Source organism: Staurois parvus, unplaced genomic scaffold (assembly GCF_062004578.1).
Source record: "Staurois parvus isolate SC_StPar_1 unplaced genomic scaffold, SC_StPar_1.0 ptg001591l, whole genome shotgun sequence".
Lineage (NCBI taxonomy): Eukaryota > Metazoa > Chordata > Amphibia > Anura > Ranidae > Staurois > Staurois parvus.
Window position 1 is genome coordinate 117,063 of NW_028319387.1, and position 14,759 is coordinate 131,821.

A 14,759-nucleotide genomic window follows, 5' to 3' on the forward strand; every position below is an offset into this window, starting at 1 on the left:
ACACCCCTTGAGGGTTAGGGACTGATGTGAATGTAAATATATATGTAAAGCACTGTGTAAATTGATGGCGCTATATAAGTACCTGAAATAAATAAATAAGGTTGACATTCATTTAGCAACACACAGTATTGACACCTTCCATTCATTCCCACTCCGCTCTGTTCAGATACCAGAAAAGAGAAGAGACGCGAGTTGTGAGCGATGATCACAGTACCAAGGAAGGGGAGAGAAGGAAAGGTCCATTTGGGGGAATAAAGTCCAACTGAACCCTCTAAAATGTGATCCATGGTGGCTGGAACAGGAGCAGTAGATTCACCCCAGGTTCACACCTAAGCGTTTTCTGCAGCGTTTTGCAGAAACGCAGTACAGTCCATTTAACATGATTTCCTATGGGACATGTTCACACCTACGCGTTTTCACCCGGTGCGTTTTCTGGAAAGGGTCAGGGACATTTTTTAACGCAAAAAGTTGCGTTTTCGGTTCTATAGACTTCAATGGAAAAGCTGCAGAAAAGCATGTATTGTGTTTTTACTGCGCATTTGCTGCATTTTAAATCTGTGCAGAAAAAGCGCGTCAAAGTGCAGGTGCAAAAACAAAACGTAATTCAGAAACAGCTCAAACGCAACCTGCATAGGTGTGAACCTAGCCTTAGCCCATCCTGAAAGTCTGTTTTTTTATTTTGTTCTTTGACAGCTGAACAGGGTTTTTGAATGAGAATAGCGTCCCGCAATCAGGAGCCTAGCATTTGGCTTATGGCTGTGACCCTATTCACAGGTTGTATTTGGCTGCAATACTGCCCACTAAACGCAATTGGAGGTATAAATGTTTGCCACGGCAGGTGTAAAACTTCATCTGGTCGTCGTGTTATTTTAAAAGGTGAGCAGTTGGAGGGGAGCTGAAACCATGGTTGAACTGCCTATTTTTACTGCCCCCAATGAATCATAGCCAGTTATTGAGTATTTATGTTCTTATATGTAAAAAAAAAAAAAGGAAAAGGAAAAAAAAAAGGAAAAGGAAAAAAAAAAAGAAAAAACAAAGAATAAAAAAGAAAAAAAAAAAAAAGGAAAAAAAAGGAAAAAAAAAAAAAAGGAGAAAAAAAAGGAAAAAGAAAAAAAAAGGAGAAAAAAAAGGAAAAAAAAAAAAGAAAAAAAAGGAAAAAGAAAAAAAGGGGAAAAAAGGAAAAAAAAAAAAAAGAAAAAAAAGGAAAAAGAAAAAAAAAAAAAAGGAAAAATAAGAAAAAAAAAGGAAAAACAAGAGAAAAAAAAAGAAAAAAAAAAAGGGTACACTGGTGTTTTTTGTGCATTGTATTTATGAACGCAGATTGTCCTCGTTAAACATAATCCACAACCTCTATACACCAATTATATCGCACGGTTAATCTGGTGCTGCCTCAATATAAGCTGATCTATAAAAGGACCGGCCTGCCCCGAAAAATGTACGAAAATCTGGCAGCCTTGGCTGGATATAGAGGACTCTTTTTGGGGAGATGCTGTCTTGTCACAACCATTGTCACAGGGTTCTATGGTTTGAGTGGTTGGATTTTACATGCTAATGATTTCCTCTGACTTGTAAGGGAGTTGATGGTGTGGGTGTTTTTGTTTGTTTGTGACTGTTGTATATGTTTGGCTGTGTGTTTGTATGTTTCTGACTGCTTCTGTTCTGTGATTCTCTCTTGTTATATGTATGGGATTCCGATCTGCAATCATTTGTTGTTTGTTTTTTGATCCCCTTTTCTGTATCTTTACTTTTTTATTTTAGTTTTGAGTTCCTGTTATTATTTGTCTTTTTCTTGTTCTCTTGTTGTTTGTGTTTTATAAATGCAAAATAAACACCTTTTAAAAAACATAATCCACAATATAAAAGCTTACAAACCCATCTGTACAAATTCATCAGTTAGGGCTCGTTCACACTAGGCTGTTTTGCCAACGCTTGCCAAACGCCCCTATAGCTTTTGGCAAGCGTTGGTCCGGCGTTTGCAGAGCGTTATTAACGCTCCGCAAAGGCCGCATGCGCGGTTGCTAGGCGTTTGCGGAGCGTTAATAACGCCCCACAAACGCCTATAATGCAGTTTGAGTGGTGTTACCGCTCCGCAAACGCCCCGCAACCGCGTCGCAACCGCACCGCAAACGCCGGCCGGGCGTTTGCGGAGCGGCACCATAGACGAGAATAGGAGACTTCAAAGCCTCCTGACTCGTCCAGAGGCGTCCGTTTTGCCGCGACGCAAACGCTCCCGTTAGAACAGCACCATGTGCTGTAATGTGCAGAATTGGCAGAGGCGTTTGGGAAGCGGTAAAAACGCTTCCCAAACGCCTCTCTGCCGCCTGCACACAAGGCTAGTGTGAACGTAGCCTAACTGTCTAAATACATATCCTGGATCCGGAATGATTGAAGTGGGAGACAGACAATTCTCCCCTTTTTTGATGAAAGGGACGCTGGTCGCTTCATTTAGCCACAATGGAGTGATCAGTGTAACAGGTCCCATCACCCGGTGTAACAGGTCCCATCACCCGTCCCTAAATGTCACAGAGCAAAGACAGAAATAACAATTCCCTGCAGCTGTAACAACACACAACAACTGTCTAGACAGATCAGCGATTGCTCTCCAGCATTGGACGGGTTAAAGGGTGCTCGGCTCTATCTGGCTTGGCACCAATTTTAGCTGATGGAAGCATATACAGATCCCACTCTAACTTGAGGAACAGCTGAAAATGTTGAGTTAGTGTGACTATTGTGTCAATGTTGGGCAGCACAGTGGCTAAATGGTCAGCACTTCCACCTGGCAGCACTAGGGTCGTTGGTTCGAATCCCAACCACAGCACCACCTGCCTGGAGTTTGCATGTTCTCCCTGTGCCTGCGTGGGTTTCCTCCGGGTACTCCGGTTTCCTCCCACACTCCAAAGACATGCTGGTAGGTTAATTAGATCCTGTCTATATTGCCCTAGTATGTGTATGTATGGATGCAAGTTAGGGACCTTAGATTGTACGCCCCTTGAGGGTTAGGGACCTTAGATTGTACACCCCTTGAGGGTTAGGGACCTTAGATTGTACGCCCCTTGAGGGTTAGGGACCTTAGATTGTACGCCCCTTGAGGGTTAGGGACCTTAGATTGTACGCCCCTTGAGGGTTAGGGACCTTAGATTGTACGCCCCTTGAGGGTTAGGGACCTTAGATTGTATGCCCCTTGAGGGTTAGGGACCTTAGATTGTACGCCCCTTGAGGGTTAGGGACCTTAGATTGTATGCCCCTTGAGGGTTAGGGACCTTAGATTGTACGCTCCTTGAGGGTTAGGGACTGATGTGAATATACAATATATATGTAAGGCGCTACGTAAATTGATGCAAGTACCTGAAATAAATAAATAAATGTTCATGCACAGATCAGATGAGCGTGCCAGAAGCAGGCAAGAATACCATATAGCCAAGAAAAGCAGTCCTGGTGATTGGTTGGCTCAGAGGTGCCTGCAGAAGTAACAGGCTGTCCATACACCATAAATGGCTGGATTGAGGGACAACTGTCACTTCTCTACGGGGTGTAGTTGTTAAAGTATTACCGAGCTGTTTGTTCTGTGCAAAAACAAATATTAGGCTATTTTCTCTCCAGGTTAAATGTTATTCATTCGTACAGAACAGAGTGTATCAGGAATATTCCACATCACGGCCACTAGATGGAGTTGATGCCTATAGGAAATAAACACCTTGTTCACACTGTCTGCGCCTGGGGCCGTGCACCCACATGGATATCTAATTGGAAGCAGCGTCTGTGTCATCAGAGCAGCCATTGCGTCCCAAATTACATGAATGGGACGACCTCCACAGAGATGTAGGGACAGATTTGGACCTTGGGGAACCCGGGGCACTTCAGGTTTGGGAGGCACCCCATTCACAGAGTTGGTTTACATTCTCAATGACAGTCACACATTTTCAAAATGCATGACACAACTTCATTCTGAGGTCACACACACATACTACCTTCCTTGAGCACACTACGTGTGGTTCATGTGAGCTGCCAAAATCTGTTTATACCAGACCGGGGTAAAAACGTTTACAGATGATGACTGGCAAAATATTACTTCCCAAGTTACATTTAATAAAAAAATAATTTTTATTATACATTACGGTTTTTTATTTTATATTGTTTTATATGATTTTTGTATAGAGTGGGGCCACCTCTGTCTGGGGGCCCAGGGCAGTTGTCCCCTTTGCCCCCCCCCCCCATTATAAATCCGGCACTGCAGTGGTGCATGGAATACCTGTGCATTCCTATGCAGTAAACATGGCTCTCGCACAGGCACACGCTACAGTACTCCCCATGTGAAGGAGACCTCATTCACTATAATCAGCAGTGCCATCTAGCGGCTAAAACACAGAATTTTCCTAAATCAGTCCACTCTGTATGAAGAACCTCATTTACCTGGAGAGAAAACAGCCTAATAACATTTGTTTTTTCCTCAATTCACGCAGAGAGAATGTACACACAGCTTCACAGGCTACCCCAATGTATATCTTTACTCAATACCTCAACTTTCATCAGGGTTTGAATTTATAATAAAATAAAGTGGTATAAAGAGGTATTGGTTTAAGAAAAATCAAGTGGTTGTAAACCTCAGACATGAAATATGAACAAAGCATATCCCTCTATGTGTGTACTTGTCTCAATCGAGAACACTAAGTGTCATTTCTGCCTGCTGCCTCATTCCTCTGCTATTTGCAAGAGTCACTTCTGACAAGTTTTCGTGACACGAGAGAGGGGGGAGAGTGAGGGGGAGAGAGGGGGGAGAGTGAGGGGGGAGAGAGTGAGGGGGGGAGAGTGAGGGGGAGAGAGTGAGGGGGAGAGAGTGAGGGGGAGAGAGTGAGGGGGAGAGAGTGAGGGGGAGAGAGTGAGGGGGAGAGAGTGAGGGGGGAGTGGGGGGGAGAGAGTGAGGGGGGAGTGGGGGGAGAGAGGGGGGGAGGGGGGAGAGAGGGGGGAGAGGGGAGAGAGGGGGAGAGAGAGGGGGAGAGAGAGGGGGAGAGAGAGGGGGGGAGAGAGGGGGAGAGGGGGGAGAGGGGGGGAGGGGGGAGAGAGCGAGAGAGAGAGGGGGAGAGAGAGGGGAGGGGGGAGATAGAGGGGGGAGGGGGGAGAGAGGGGGGAGGGGGAGAGAGAGGAGGGTCGGGAGGGGGGTCGGGAGGGGAGAGAGATAGACAGTGAGTGTGTTGGGGCAATTGGGGAAGTGACAGAACTAGCAGCGCACTGAGGTGCGTGTTCCTAGTTCACAACAGAAATGTAGACTATTGTTCTCATGCCACGGGGAAGTGTTCCTGAGAACATTCCTTTACATCCTGCAGTAGTCTAGTGGTCAAAGCATCATGCAGACTGATACCACTGAGCTGTGAGAGAGAGGGAGGGAGAGAGAGAGGGAGGGAGGGAGGGAGGGAGAGAGAGAAGGAGAGAGGGAGGGAGGGAGGGAGAGAGAAGGAGAGAGGGAGGGAGGGAGGGAGAGAGAGAGAGAAGGAGAGGGAGGGAGAGAGGGAGGGAGGGAGGGAGAGAGAGAGAAGGAGAGAGGGAGGGAGGGAGAGAGAAAGAGAGAGGGAGGGAGGGAGAGAGAAGGAGAGAGGGAGGGAGAGAGGGAGAAGGAGAGAGGGAGGGAGGGAAGGAGAGAGGGAGGGAGGGAAGGAGAGAGGGAGGGAGGGAAGGAGAGAGGGAGGGAGGGAGAGAGAGAGAAGGAGAGAGAGGGAGGGAGAGAGAGTGTGTGTGTATGTGTTCTTTCCCTCCAATTAGCTCTCGGAGCTCTCCCCACTGATCTCTGCAGCGTGTAATTTTAGCTCTCTGCCCCGTTTTCTGACAGCTCAGACAAGCTTTATAAATTCTGGAATTTGAATGGATGTAGAGGAGTACTACAGATAAACAGGTACAACTTATGTAGGAGGATTTGTTTCATCTCTGTGTATCACCTGAGGTCAGTCACTGCACTGGGTATATGGAAGGGTTTACAACCACTTTAATGTAAAAAAAAATGACTATTGTCTTTCCTTTACGAGGCCTTGATACTTTGCTCTGGAGAAGAGCAGACCCGAGTCGCTCGGCCCCCCACACACGGTTAGGTATACTCACCCTTAGGCAGGGGAGAGAAGACAGCTCGCCATGTAGCGTGGTTAGGTTGTTGTGACTCACTGATAGGTGCTCCTGAAAGAGGGAGAGAAAACAAAATTACAAAATATCAGTCAACTCCGTTAAAGCCCACTTGTCACAGGAACAGATATGCAGTCAGACGTTGTACCGAGATCCTACATTTTCATCGTTTTTTCCTCGGCTATCCTGTTTCGGGAGCTGCATGGGATCTAAATAGAACGGCGCGGTTCAAGAGGTAGCAGAGTTAGGCCCAATACATATACCAGAATATAAACTAAACAATGTTGCACTGTACCTCTGAAACATAATAGAACATTTTCAGCTTGTGCCATGTTGTAGGATAATAAAGTGATCTAGCGGTCCTTATGGGTGTAAGCTCCTCATCTTGCTGCCCAAAGTGTGATAATCCAGATGCAGATTTTCATCGTGCCCTCTGGTCTTGCCCTGGGGTTAAACATTTCTGGCACTAGTGGTGCACTATACCACCATGCATTTAGTAAACTACCTACCTCTGACCCCTGAATGGGCACCTTTTGGCCTAATGGACATCCCACATACTATGATCTCAAGAGGCTGCAAACAACTCCTGACTATTATATCCCTTGCAGCACAGAAAACCATCCCTCCATAGGTGGATCTATCCAGAACCCCCCCCCCACACACACACACTATTTGTTGTTTCACATGGACTTGGTGAAGGCCTTCTTAAGCACAGAATCACAAGTCAAAAAATTGTTTGACATTTGGGAATAAGCAGAGCTGTGGAATACCACTGAGTGGGGGACCAGCAGAGCTGTGGAATACTACTGAGTGGGGGACCAGCAGAGCTGTGGAATACTACTGAGTGGGGACCAGCAGAGCTGTGGAATACTACTGAGTGGAGGGATCAGCAGAGCTGTGGAATACTACGGAGTGGAGGGATCAGCAGAGCTGTGGAATACTACCGAGTGGGGGATCAGCAGAGCTGTGGAATACTACTGAGTGGGGGATCAGCAAAGCTGTGGAATACTACTGAGTGGGGGATCAGCAAAGCTGTGGAATACTACTGAGTGGGGGATCAGCAGAGCTGTGGAATACTACTGAGTGGGGGATCAGCAGAGCTGCGGAATACTACCGAGTGGGGGACCAGCAGAGCTGTGGAATACTACCGAGTGGGGGACCAGCAGAGCTGTGGAATACTACTGAGTGGGGTATCAGCAGAGCTGTGGAATACTACTGAGTGGGGGACTAGCAGAGCTGTAAAATACTACTGAGCGGGGGATCAGCAAAGCTGTGGAATACTACTGAGTGGGGGACCAGCAGAGTTGTGGAATACTACTGAATGGGGTATCAGTAGAGTTGCAGGTTACTACTTGAGCAGGGGATCAGCACAGCAAGGAGGTACTACTGAGTGAGGGATCAGCAAAGCTGTGGAATACTACTGAGTGGGAGATCAGCAGAGCTGTGGAATACTACTGAGTGGGGGACCAGCAGAGCTGTGGAATACTACTGAGTGGGGGACCAGCAGAGCTGTGGAATACTACTGAGTGGGGCATCAGTAGAGCTGCAGGTTACTACTTGTGGGGAATCAGCACAACAGGGGGTACTACTGAGTGGGGTATCAACAGAGATGAGGGTACTACTGAGCAGGGGTGTGCTGAACAAGGGGACTAATAAGCTGGGGATCTGCTGAATGATGGTACCAATGCTGATCCGGGGTACTAAGGAGAGGACAAACGGATGTCTGATCGGCTGCACCCCAAACAATCCACTTTATTGAACCAAGATAAACCCAATACAGACAGTGGAAGTACAGTGGGGGGCTGGCAGGTAAACGTGTTTCACGCTAAAGACGGCGCTTATTCATTACCCAAGGAGCTAGCGATCTTCTGAATGGGGGGGGGGCTACTATTTAGCCGGGTTTCTACTGGGTCTCTTTAAAGCAAATAGAAAAATAAACACACACAGGGTATCTGCCAAGCTTCAAAGAAAGCATCACCGAAGCATCAAAAGAACACGTTGAAGCAGTAAGCACTTTAATGCACGTTAAAGATGATGTAAGTATAAATGAGCCTTAACAGTTGTCAACAGAACAAGAGGTGATGGGAAATCTTCCAACAGGGACCTTTGTTCTGGTGACCGCTGTGTAAGTAAAGAGTCCCCTCCAGGGGGGAACTGACAACTCATGGGGCCCCCGGGCAATAGGGGATCATGGGGCCCCGTGTCCTTGCCCAAACTCAAAAAAGCCTATGAAAAAGGTACCAGGGGCATCTCATGGGGCCCCCTACTGACCCCAGGCCCTCGGGCAGTGCCCGAGTTTCCAAATGGTCAGTCCGCCCCTGGTCCCCTCACTTCCTCTTGTGTCTCTGGGGCAGGAAGCTACTACACTCTCTGACTGATGGTGGTGGTTGGCCGTGCCACTGGATGGACCCAATGTACCTAGTTGAAGTGTTCCTATGGGGATCTCTTCGGTAGTCTGGTTTCTTCCCTCCATTTCCTCTATGATGGGCTGGACCTCTCCACCAGCATCACTGTGTTTTTAGCTGACTGATTTCAGGCCAGTTGCTATTGGCTATCTGATGGCCATTAGTGTCGAGTGAGTTTGCCCTGAAGAAGAGCAAGTCTTGAAATGCATTGGGCTCTGGGTAGGCAATTGCTGGTTGTATTTACATTATATGTCTTCTAAAATAGGGAGGTTTTGAAAACTTATTATTACACATAAGTTATGGAAAATGGATTAAAATTCTCAGTATATCCAGATTTGATGGCCTGAAAATTAAATTTTATCTGCTTTTTCTTAGTTTTGTAATAGTGTTTTTTTTTTAATAAAAATACGGTTTTGTTTATATTGTGCCCAATAAAGCCCCTGCCACCCGCTTCTGGGTGTCTATACTGAAGTGTGGAGACAAGTCACCAATGGGGGCATGGATGTCAAGAAGATGAGTTTTTTCTTCCTGTTAACAGGACAGAAGCACTTTAACAGGAAAGAATCACACAATCATTCTTGAATCATGAGAATCTGGAAGGTGAACATTTCTGGCTTTCATTTACAAAAGATTCCTGTGATGGAGATGACTTACCAACTTGTGCAGGGAAGAGAGCTCCTCCGGTAGGTAGCAGAGCCCGGTCCTGTTCAGTTTCAGCCATCGCAGGCTGGACATTGACTTCACGTGTTCAGGAAAGTATCCCCCCTGCAGAGAGAGACACCAGCAAGTCAAATCAGAGTCCCGAATACTGAAGGCAACACATCAGATCCAGACCACAGAATAAAGTCCGATGACGAGAAATGTCCAAAAATTCAAAATACCTTGATAACCCGTCCCCAAGAAACAGTGACTGGACATGCAGCAGTTTACCGGTTACCATAACATTTTACATCTGAGAACAATTAGGGTTTCATGGTAATAGAACAGAATTCAGATCGGGGGAGACTGAAGTGTCCGGAAATACCAAACCCATGCAGCTTCTGAATTTTCAGAAGGAGAGTTAAAAATGGAAAAAGCCAAAGCATACTTGCAAACATAAAATTGATTTGCCCAACAACACTAATCTAGCTTCACATGTGACAAACTGAATACATTTATCCTATATCTACAGAGCCTCTTACTAGGGTTCTATGGAACTCTAGGGATTTCTCTACAGGTTGCTAAGGGGTCCTTGAACAGTAGATGATTGATATCCCGCTTGCACCTACCACCAAATGATAGGGGCAGAATGTTCCACTAACATCAACAGTAAGGGGTCACTTCTACACTGACTCCCCCAATGTAAAGGGGCTCCTCTTTTACTGATCCCCAAGGTAAAGGGGCTCCTCTTTTACTGACCCCCAATGTAAAGGGGCTCCTCTTTTACTGATCCCCAAGGTAAAGGGGCTCCTCTTTTACTGACCCCCAAGGTAAAGGGGCTCCTCTTTTACTGAGCCCCCCAAGGTAAAGGAGCTCCTCTTTTACTGAACCCCCAAGGTAATGGAGCTCCTCTTTTACTGACCCCCCAATGCAAAGGAGCTCTTTTACTGACCCCCCCCCCCCAAGGTAAAGGGGCTCCTCTTTTACTGACCCCCCCCAAGGTAAAGGAGCTCCTCTTTTACTGACCCCCAAGGTAAAGGGGCTCCTCTTTTACTGCCCCCCCCCCCCAAGGTAAAGGAGCTCCTCTTTTACTGACCCCCAAGGTAAAGGGGCTCCTCTTTTACTGACCCCCCAATGTAAAAGAGTTCTTTTACTGACCTCCCCCCCAAGGTAAAGGGGCTCCTCTTTTACTGACCCACCAAGGTAAAGGAGCTCCTCTTTTATTGACCCCCAAGGTAAAGGGGCTCCTCTTTTACTGACCCCCCAATGTAAAGGGGCTCTTCATTTACTGACCCCCAATGTAAAGGGGCTCTTCATTTACTGACCCCCAATGTAAAGGGGCTCTTCATTTACTGACCCCCAATGTAAAGGGGCTTTACTTTTACTGACCCCCCAATGTAAAGGGGCTCCTCTTTTTCTGACCCCCCCCCAACATAAAGGGACTCCTCTTTTACTGACCCCTCTCAATGTAAAGGGGCTCTTCTTTTACTGACTCCCAAAGTAAAGGGGCTCTTTATTTATTAATCCCCAAAGTAAAGGAGCTCTTCATTTACTGATCACCAGTGTAAAGGGGCTCTTCTTTTAATGACCACCAATGTCAAGGGGCTCTTCATTTATAGACTCTACAGTCTCTACTTATTACTAGAGTATGGAAACACAATTTTTATTTTTAAATCGTTACATGTTACAAGGCTGTTGTGAATAGCCTTGTACCATATGACCTCAGTGATCATTCACAGATTTCACTGGTAGTAAGCAATGATGTCAGAAGTGACATCTTGCTTACTACTATTCATGTGATCACTGATTGGCCAATCAGTGATCACATGATCGGGACCTCACACAGAGGCCCCGTACAGCGATCAGCGTTCCGCTGCGTCTGGAGGACACAGCAGGCACCGGATCGCAGTGCTGCGCGCTCCCAGGGAGCGCACACGGGCAGGCAGCGGGAAGGATGTTTAAAAACGACCACCCACTCCTGCACTGCTCCCGTCCGGCCATTTATATACATGGGCCGGACAGGAAATGGTTAATGATCAGATTATCGTACGATCGCTTTGAAAGCAGAATTTTTGGTACGATTTTCTGATTGTGTGTACTAGTCTTTATTCTCTTATTGCAAATGAAACAAAAAGAGGGCGCACCGGCCTAGTGCATTATCGTTTAAAAATATTTATTGAAAGAATAAAAAAGTAAGTATCATACTCACACTGGACATATAAAACACAGGCATATCACAATGAACAAAAGTGTTCAATCCAAATAGCATTCGAGTCCATACGATGGAACCCGGGATGACCAACTGGCTGACGCGTTTCGAGGACTCAGCCTCTTCCTCAGAGCCCTGAGGCTTGGATTGAACACCTTGCTCATTGTGATATGCCTGTGTTTTATATGTCCATCGTGAGTATGAAACTTACTTTATTCTTTCAATAATTATTATTATTATTTTATTATTATACAGTATTTATAAAGCGCCAATAGTTCACTCAGCGCTGTACATTACAAAGGGGGACAGAACATGTGACAGAACAGTACCAATACAATACAATACACGAGGGGATCGAGGACCCTGCTCTTTCGAGCTTACAATCTAAATATTTTAAACGATAATGCACTAGGCCGGTGCGCCCTTTGTTTTTTTTTTTACATTTGCATTTAGTGACTTTGGACCACCCCGGTCTGTTGAGGGTAGCAAGCAGTGCATATTCCAGAACATTCACATTGTCTCTGCCGAGTCCATTCCTGGTGCAGGAGTAAAGTGTTTGCTTTATTCTCTTATGACAGGTGCTCTTTGTTGCGTAGGCTGTGTTGTTGTAAATAAATCATACGCTCATTTCTGAGGATATTAGGTTACAACTGTAAAACTGACTCCAATATACATACGTAAGATCAAAGAGGGGGGGGGGAAATACACCATATTGTTTATATGCCTGACAAGGGTGTGAGATGAGACAACACAAGAGAATGTTTTTATAGAAAGACTAATAATAGACTAAAAGCTGTCTGGGCAGATCTTCACACACAGATAAAACACAGACGGCCCGCGGGAAGCCAAGATCCATGGGAAACGTTTTGTTGGCTGGACGGGATGTCTCTCGGCAGTTTATCCGCTGTGACTCGGCCAGCATGGCTGCTAAAGAGGACCTGTCACTCATACACTCTTGTAGGCTGACCAGGGTGGATAAAAATCAATGATTTTTTTTTAAAAATCAAAAAAAATCTGATTTTTTTTATTTAAATCGGATTTTTTTAAATAAAATGCTTTTTGAGGAAAATATATTACCATCCAAAGGTTATTCCATCATGAAATAAAGATTAGTTTTTTAATTATGTAGAATAAGGCTGTATATGTTTAATTTTTTTGGTAAATAAATCCCATGAATCCATTCACAATGTCATGCTCTTCCAGAGGTTTTTGTAAGATTATTGGGCAGTTTCTCTGCCTACAAGATATTATCACAGATGATTGGTTTACTTTTGCAGTTCTCAAAACTGAATTTGACTCAGCGGAGATCACATGCCTCTTCTTCACAGCAAAAATGTTATAACATGAACAGAGTTAAGAAAAAGCCCTTCATCCTAACTTCTACAAACCTATGAATACAGAATCAACCCCTTCACTGCTAAGGTTCAAGAAGTTCAGGGAATAGAATAGAAACAATATTTTTCCGATTGTTTGGAGTGGAATAGATCTGCACAAGAAGAAAGTGAAACTAAGTGTGAGGGGGAGGGGCTGACAGTCTAAGGTTCTTCAAATATATATATTCTGTTTAGCCAAATTAGTTACCAAACATGGATGTTTAAGCAAATCACATCTGCTGGAATGTTATTGTTTCAGATGAATAAATCTATTTAAATTGTTATTATTAAGGTAATGATTATTTTTCTCCTTCCTAAGTACAGCAGAAAAGTTGTCCAAATATGAATGATTAACCTATTAAATTGGGGATAAAAAAACGAATATGAAAAGTTGTTATTCTAAAAATCTTCATCTACTTGTATATTAAAGTTATACCAGCAAGAATTAGTCTTTATGTAGAAAACTAGGATTACATCAATCCTTACTGACTAGTGATTTAAATCAAATCCACCCTGAGGCTGACCCAGGTAAAGCCTATCAATCCAGTGTGATCACCGACACAGCAAAGATCCTGAGCAATCCCACATAGGAAACATTTCCCTGCCATACACAAATCCCCATATACCAGGGGTGGGCAACTGTGGCCCTCCAGCTGTTGGTGAACTACAAGTCCCATCATGCCTCTGTCTCTGGGAGTCATGCTTGTAACTGTCAGTTTTGCAATGCCTCATGGGACTTGTAGTTCTACAACAGCTGGAGGGCCACAGTTGCCCACCCTGGCCATATACTATTTAGAAGAAATGGGTTTGCAAATTCATCTAATAATGAATTTTGCAAGTCAATACCAAGTTCCCTTAGTTAGTATTCTCTTTATTTATTATATTTAAATCCATCAAGGAAACATTTCCCAACATTTATTTTCTAACAAGAACTTACATTTTATACTGCTAAACTCAACTTGTCCTGGATCACTCAGCAGCGCTTCCCTGAACTTCCAGTTACTGAGCCCTTTGCAGAAAGGACACATTACTGCCTTTGTCAGGACTACATGTCCCATTGTTCCAAATGTCCCATTGTCTATAGCAGGGGTGGGCAACTGTGGCCCTCCGGCTGTTGCAGAACTACACGTCCCATGAGGCATTGCAAAACTGAGTTACAAGCATGACTCCGAAAGGCAGAGGCACGATGGGACTTGTAGTTCACCAACAGCTGGAGGGCCACAGTTGCCCACCCCTGGTCTATAGGCTCCATGCACAGTAGTGTGTTTTTTTAAGCTCTTAGAAAATTTTTTTTTTTTTTGGTAAAAAAAAAAAAAAAAACGCTAAAAACTGCAAACGTGGAAAAACGTTTAAATCCGTTCTATGCCAGTCAACTGATCTGGACGTAACCGTGTATGTAAGAAAAAAACCTGACTAACAGACATGGATGTAAACTGATGATCATTCCTTCACAGCCGCTGGTCCATAGAAATACATGGGAGTCTGTTTTTCACACGCCAAGGGATGGATGAGAAATGAACAAACAGTCCGCCCGTGTGAAAGGGGCCTAATAGAAAAGTATTATAGTTCTGTTGATGTAGTGCAACTTTGAAGTGACTTTACACTCTGGCACTGAAGTCGCATCAAAGTCGTGCAGGGAGGACCTTTATGTCAGCAAAGTGGCATGTTAGGGCTAAAGTGTTACTAAACCCACAACAGTAAAATCAGTCTGTATATGTAGTAAAGCATGCTTGTTATATTGACTGCGGGATCCGGGGAAACCGGATATAGTGAACGCGGGATCCGGGGAAACCGGATATAGTGAACGCGGGGTCCGGATATAGTGAACGCGGGGTCCGGGGAGACCGGATATAGGGAACGCGGGGTCCGGGGAGACCGGATATAGGGAACGCGGGGTCCGGGGAGACCGGATATAGGGAACGCGGGGTCCGGGGAGACCGGATATAGGGAACGCGGGGTCCGGGGAGCCCGGATATAGCGAACGCGGGGTCCGGGGAGCCCGGATATAGTGAACGCGGGGTCCGGGGA

At 45.3% G+C, this 14,759-nt stretch overlaps 1 protein-coding gene across 2 annotated transcripts in view; it reads right to left on the reverse strand.

Annotated features, from left to right (window-relative positions):
• Positions 1 to 14,759, reverse strand: part of FLII (FLII actin remodeling protein) — an 87,991-nt gene that overhangs the window by 54,796 nt on the left and 18,436 nt on the right. For both annotated transcript variants that reach the window (XM_089662951.1, XM_089662950.1), the window contains exons 2-3: positions 9,165 to 9,275; positions 6,088 to 6,159 (exon numbers count right to left, since the gene is read on the reverse strand). In XM_089662951.1, the coding sequence (XP_089519077.1) occupies positions 6,088 to 6,159; positions 9,165 to 9,275 (183 nt within the window). The remainder of the gene's footprint in view (positions 1 to 6,087; positions 6,160 to 9,164; positions 9,276 to 14,759) is intronic.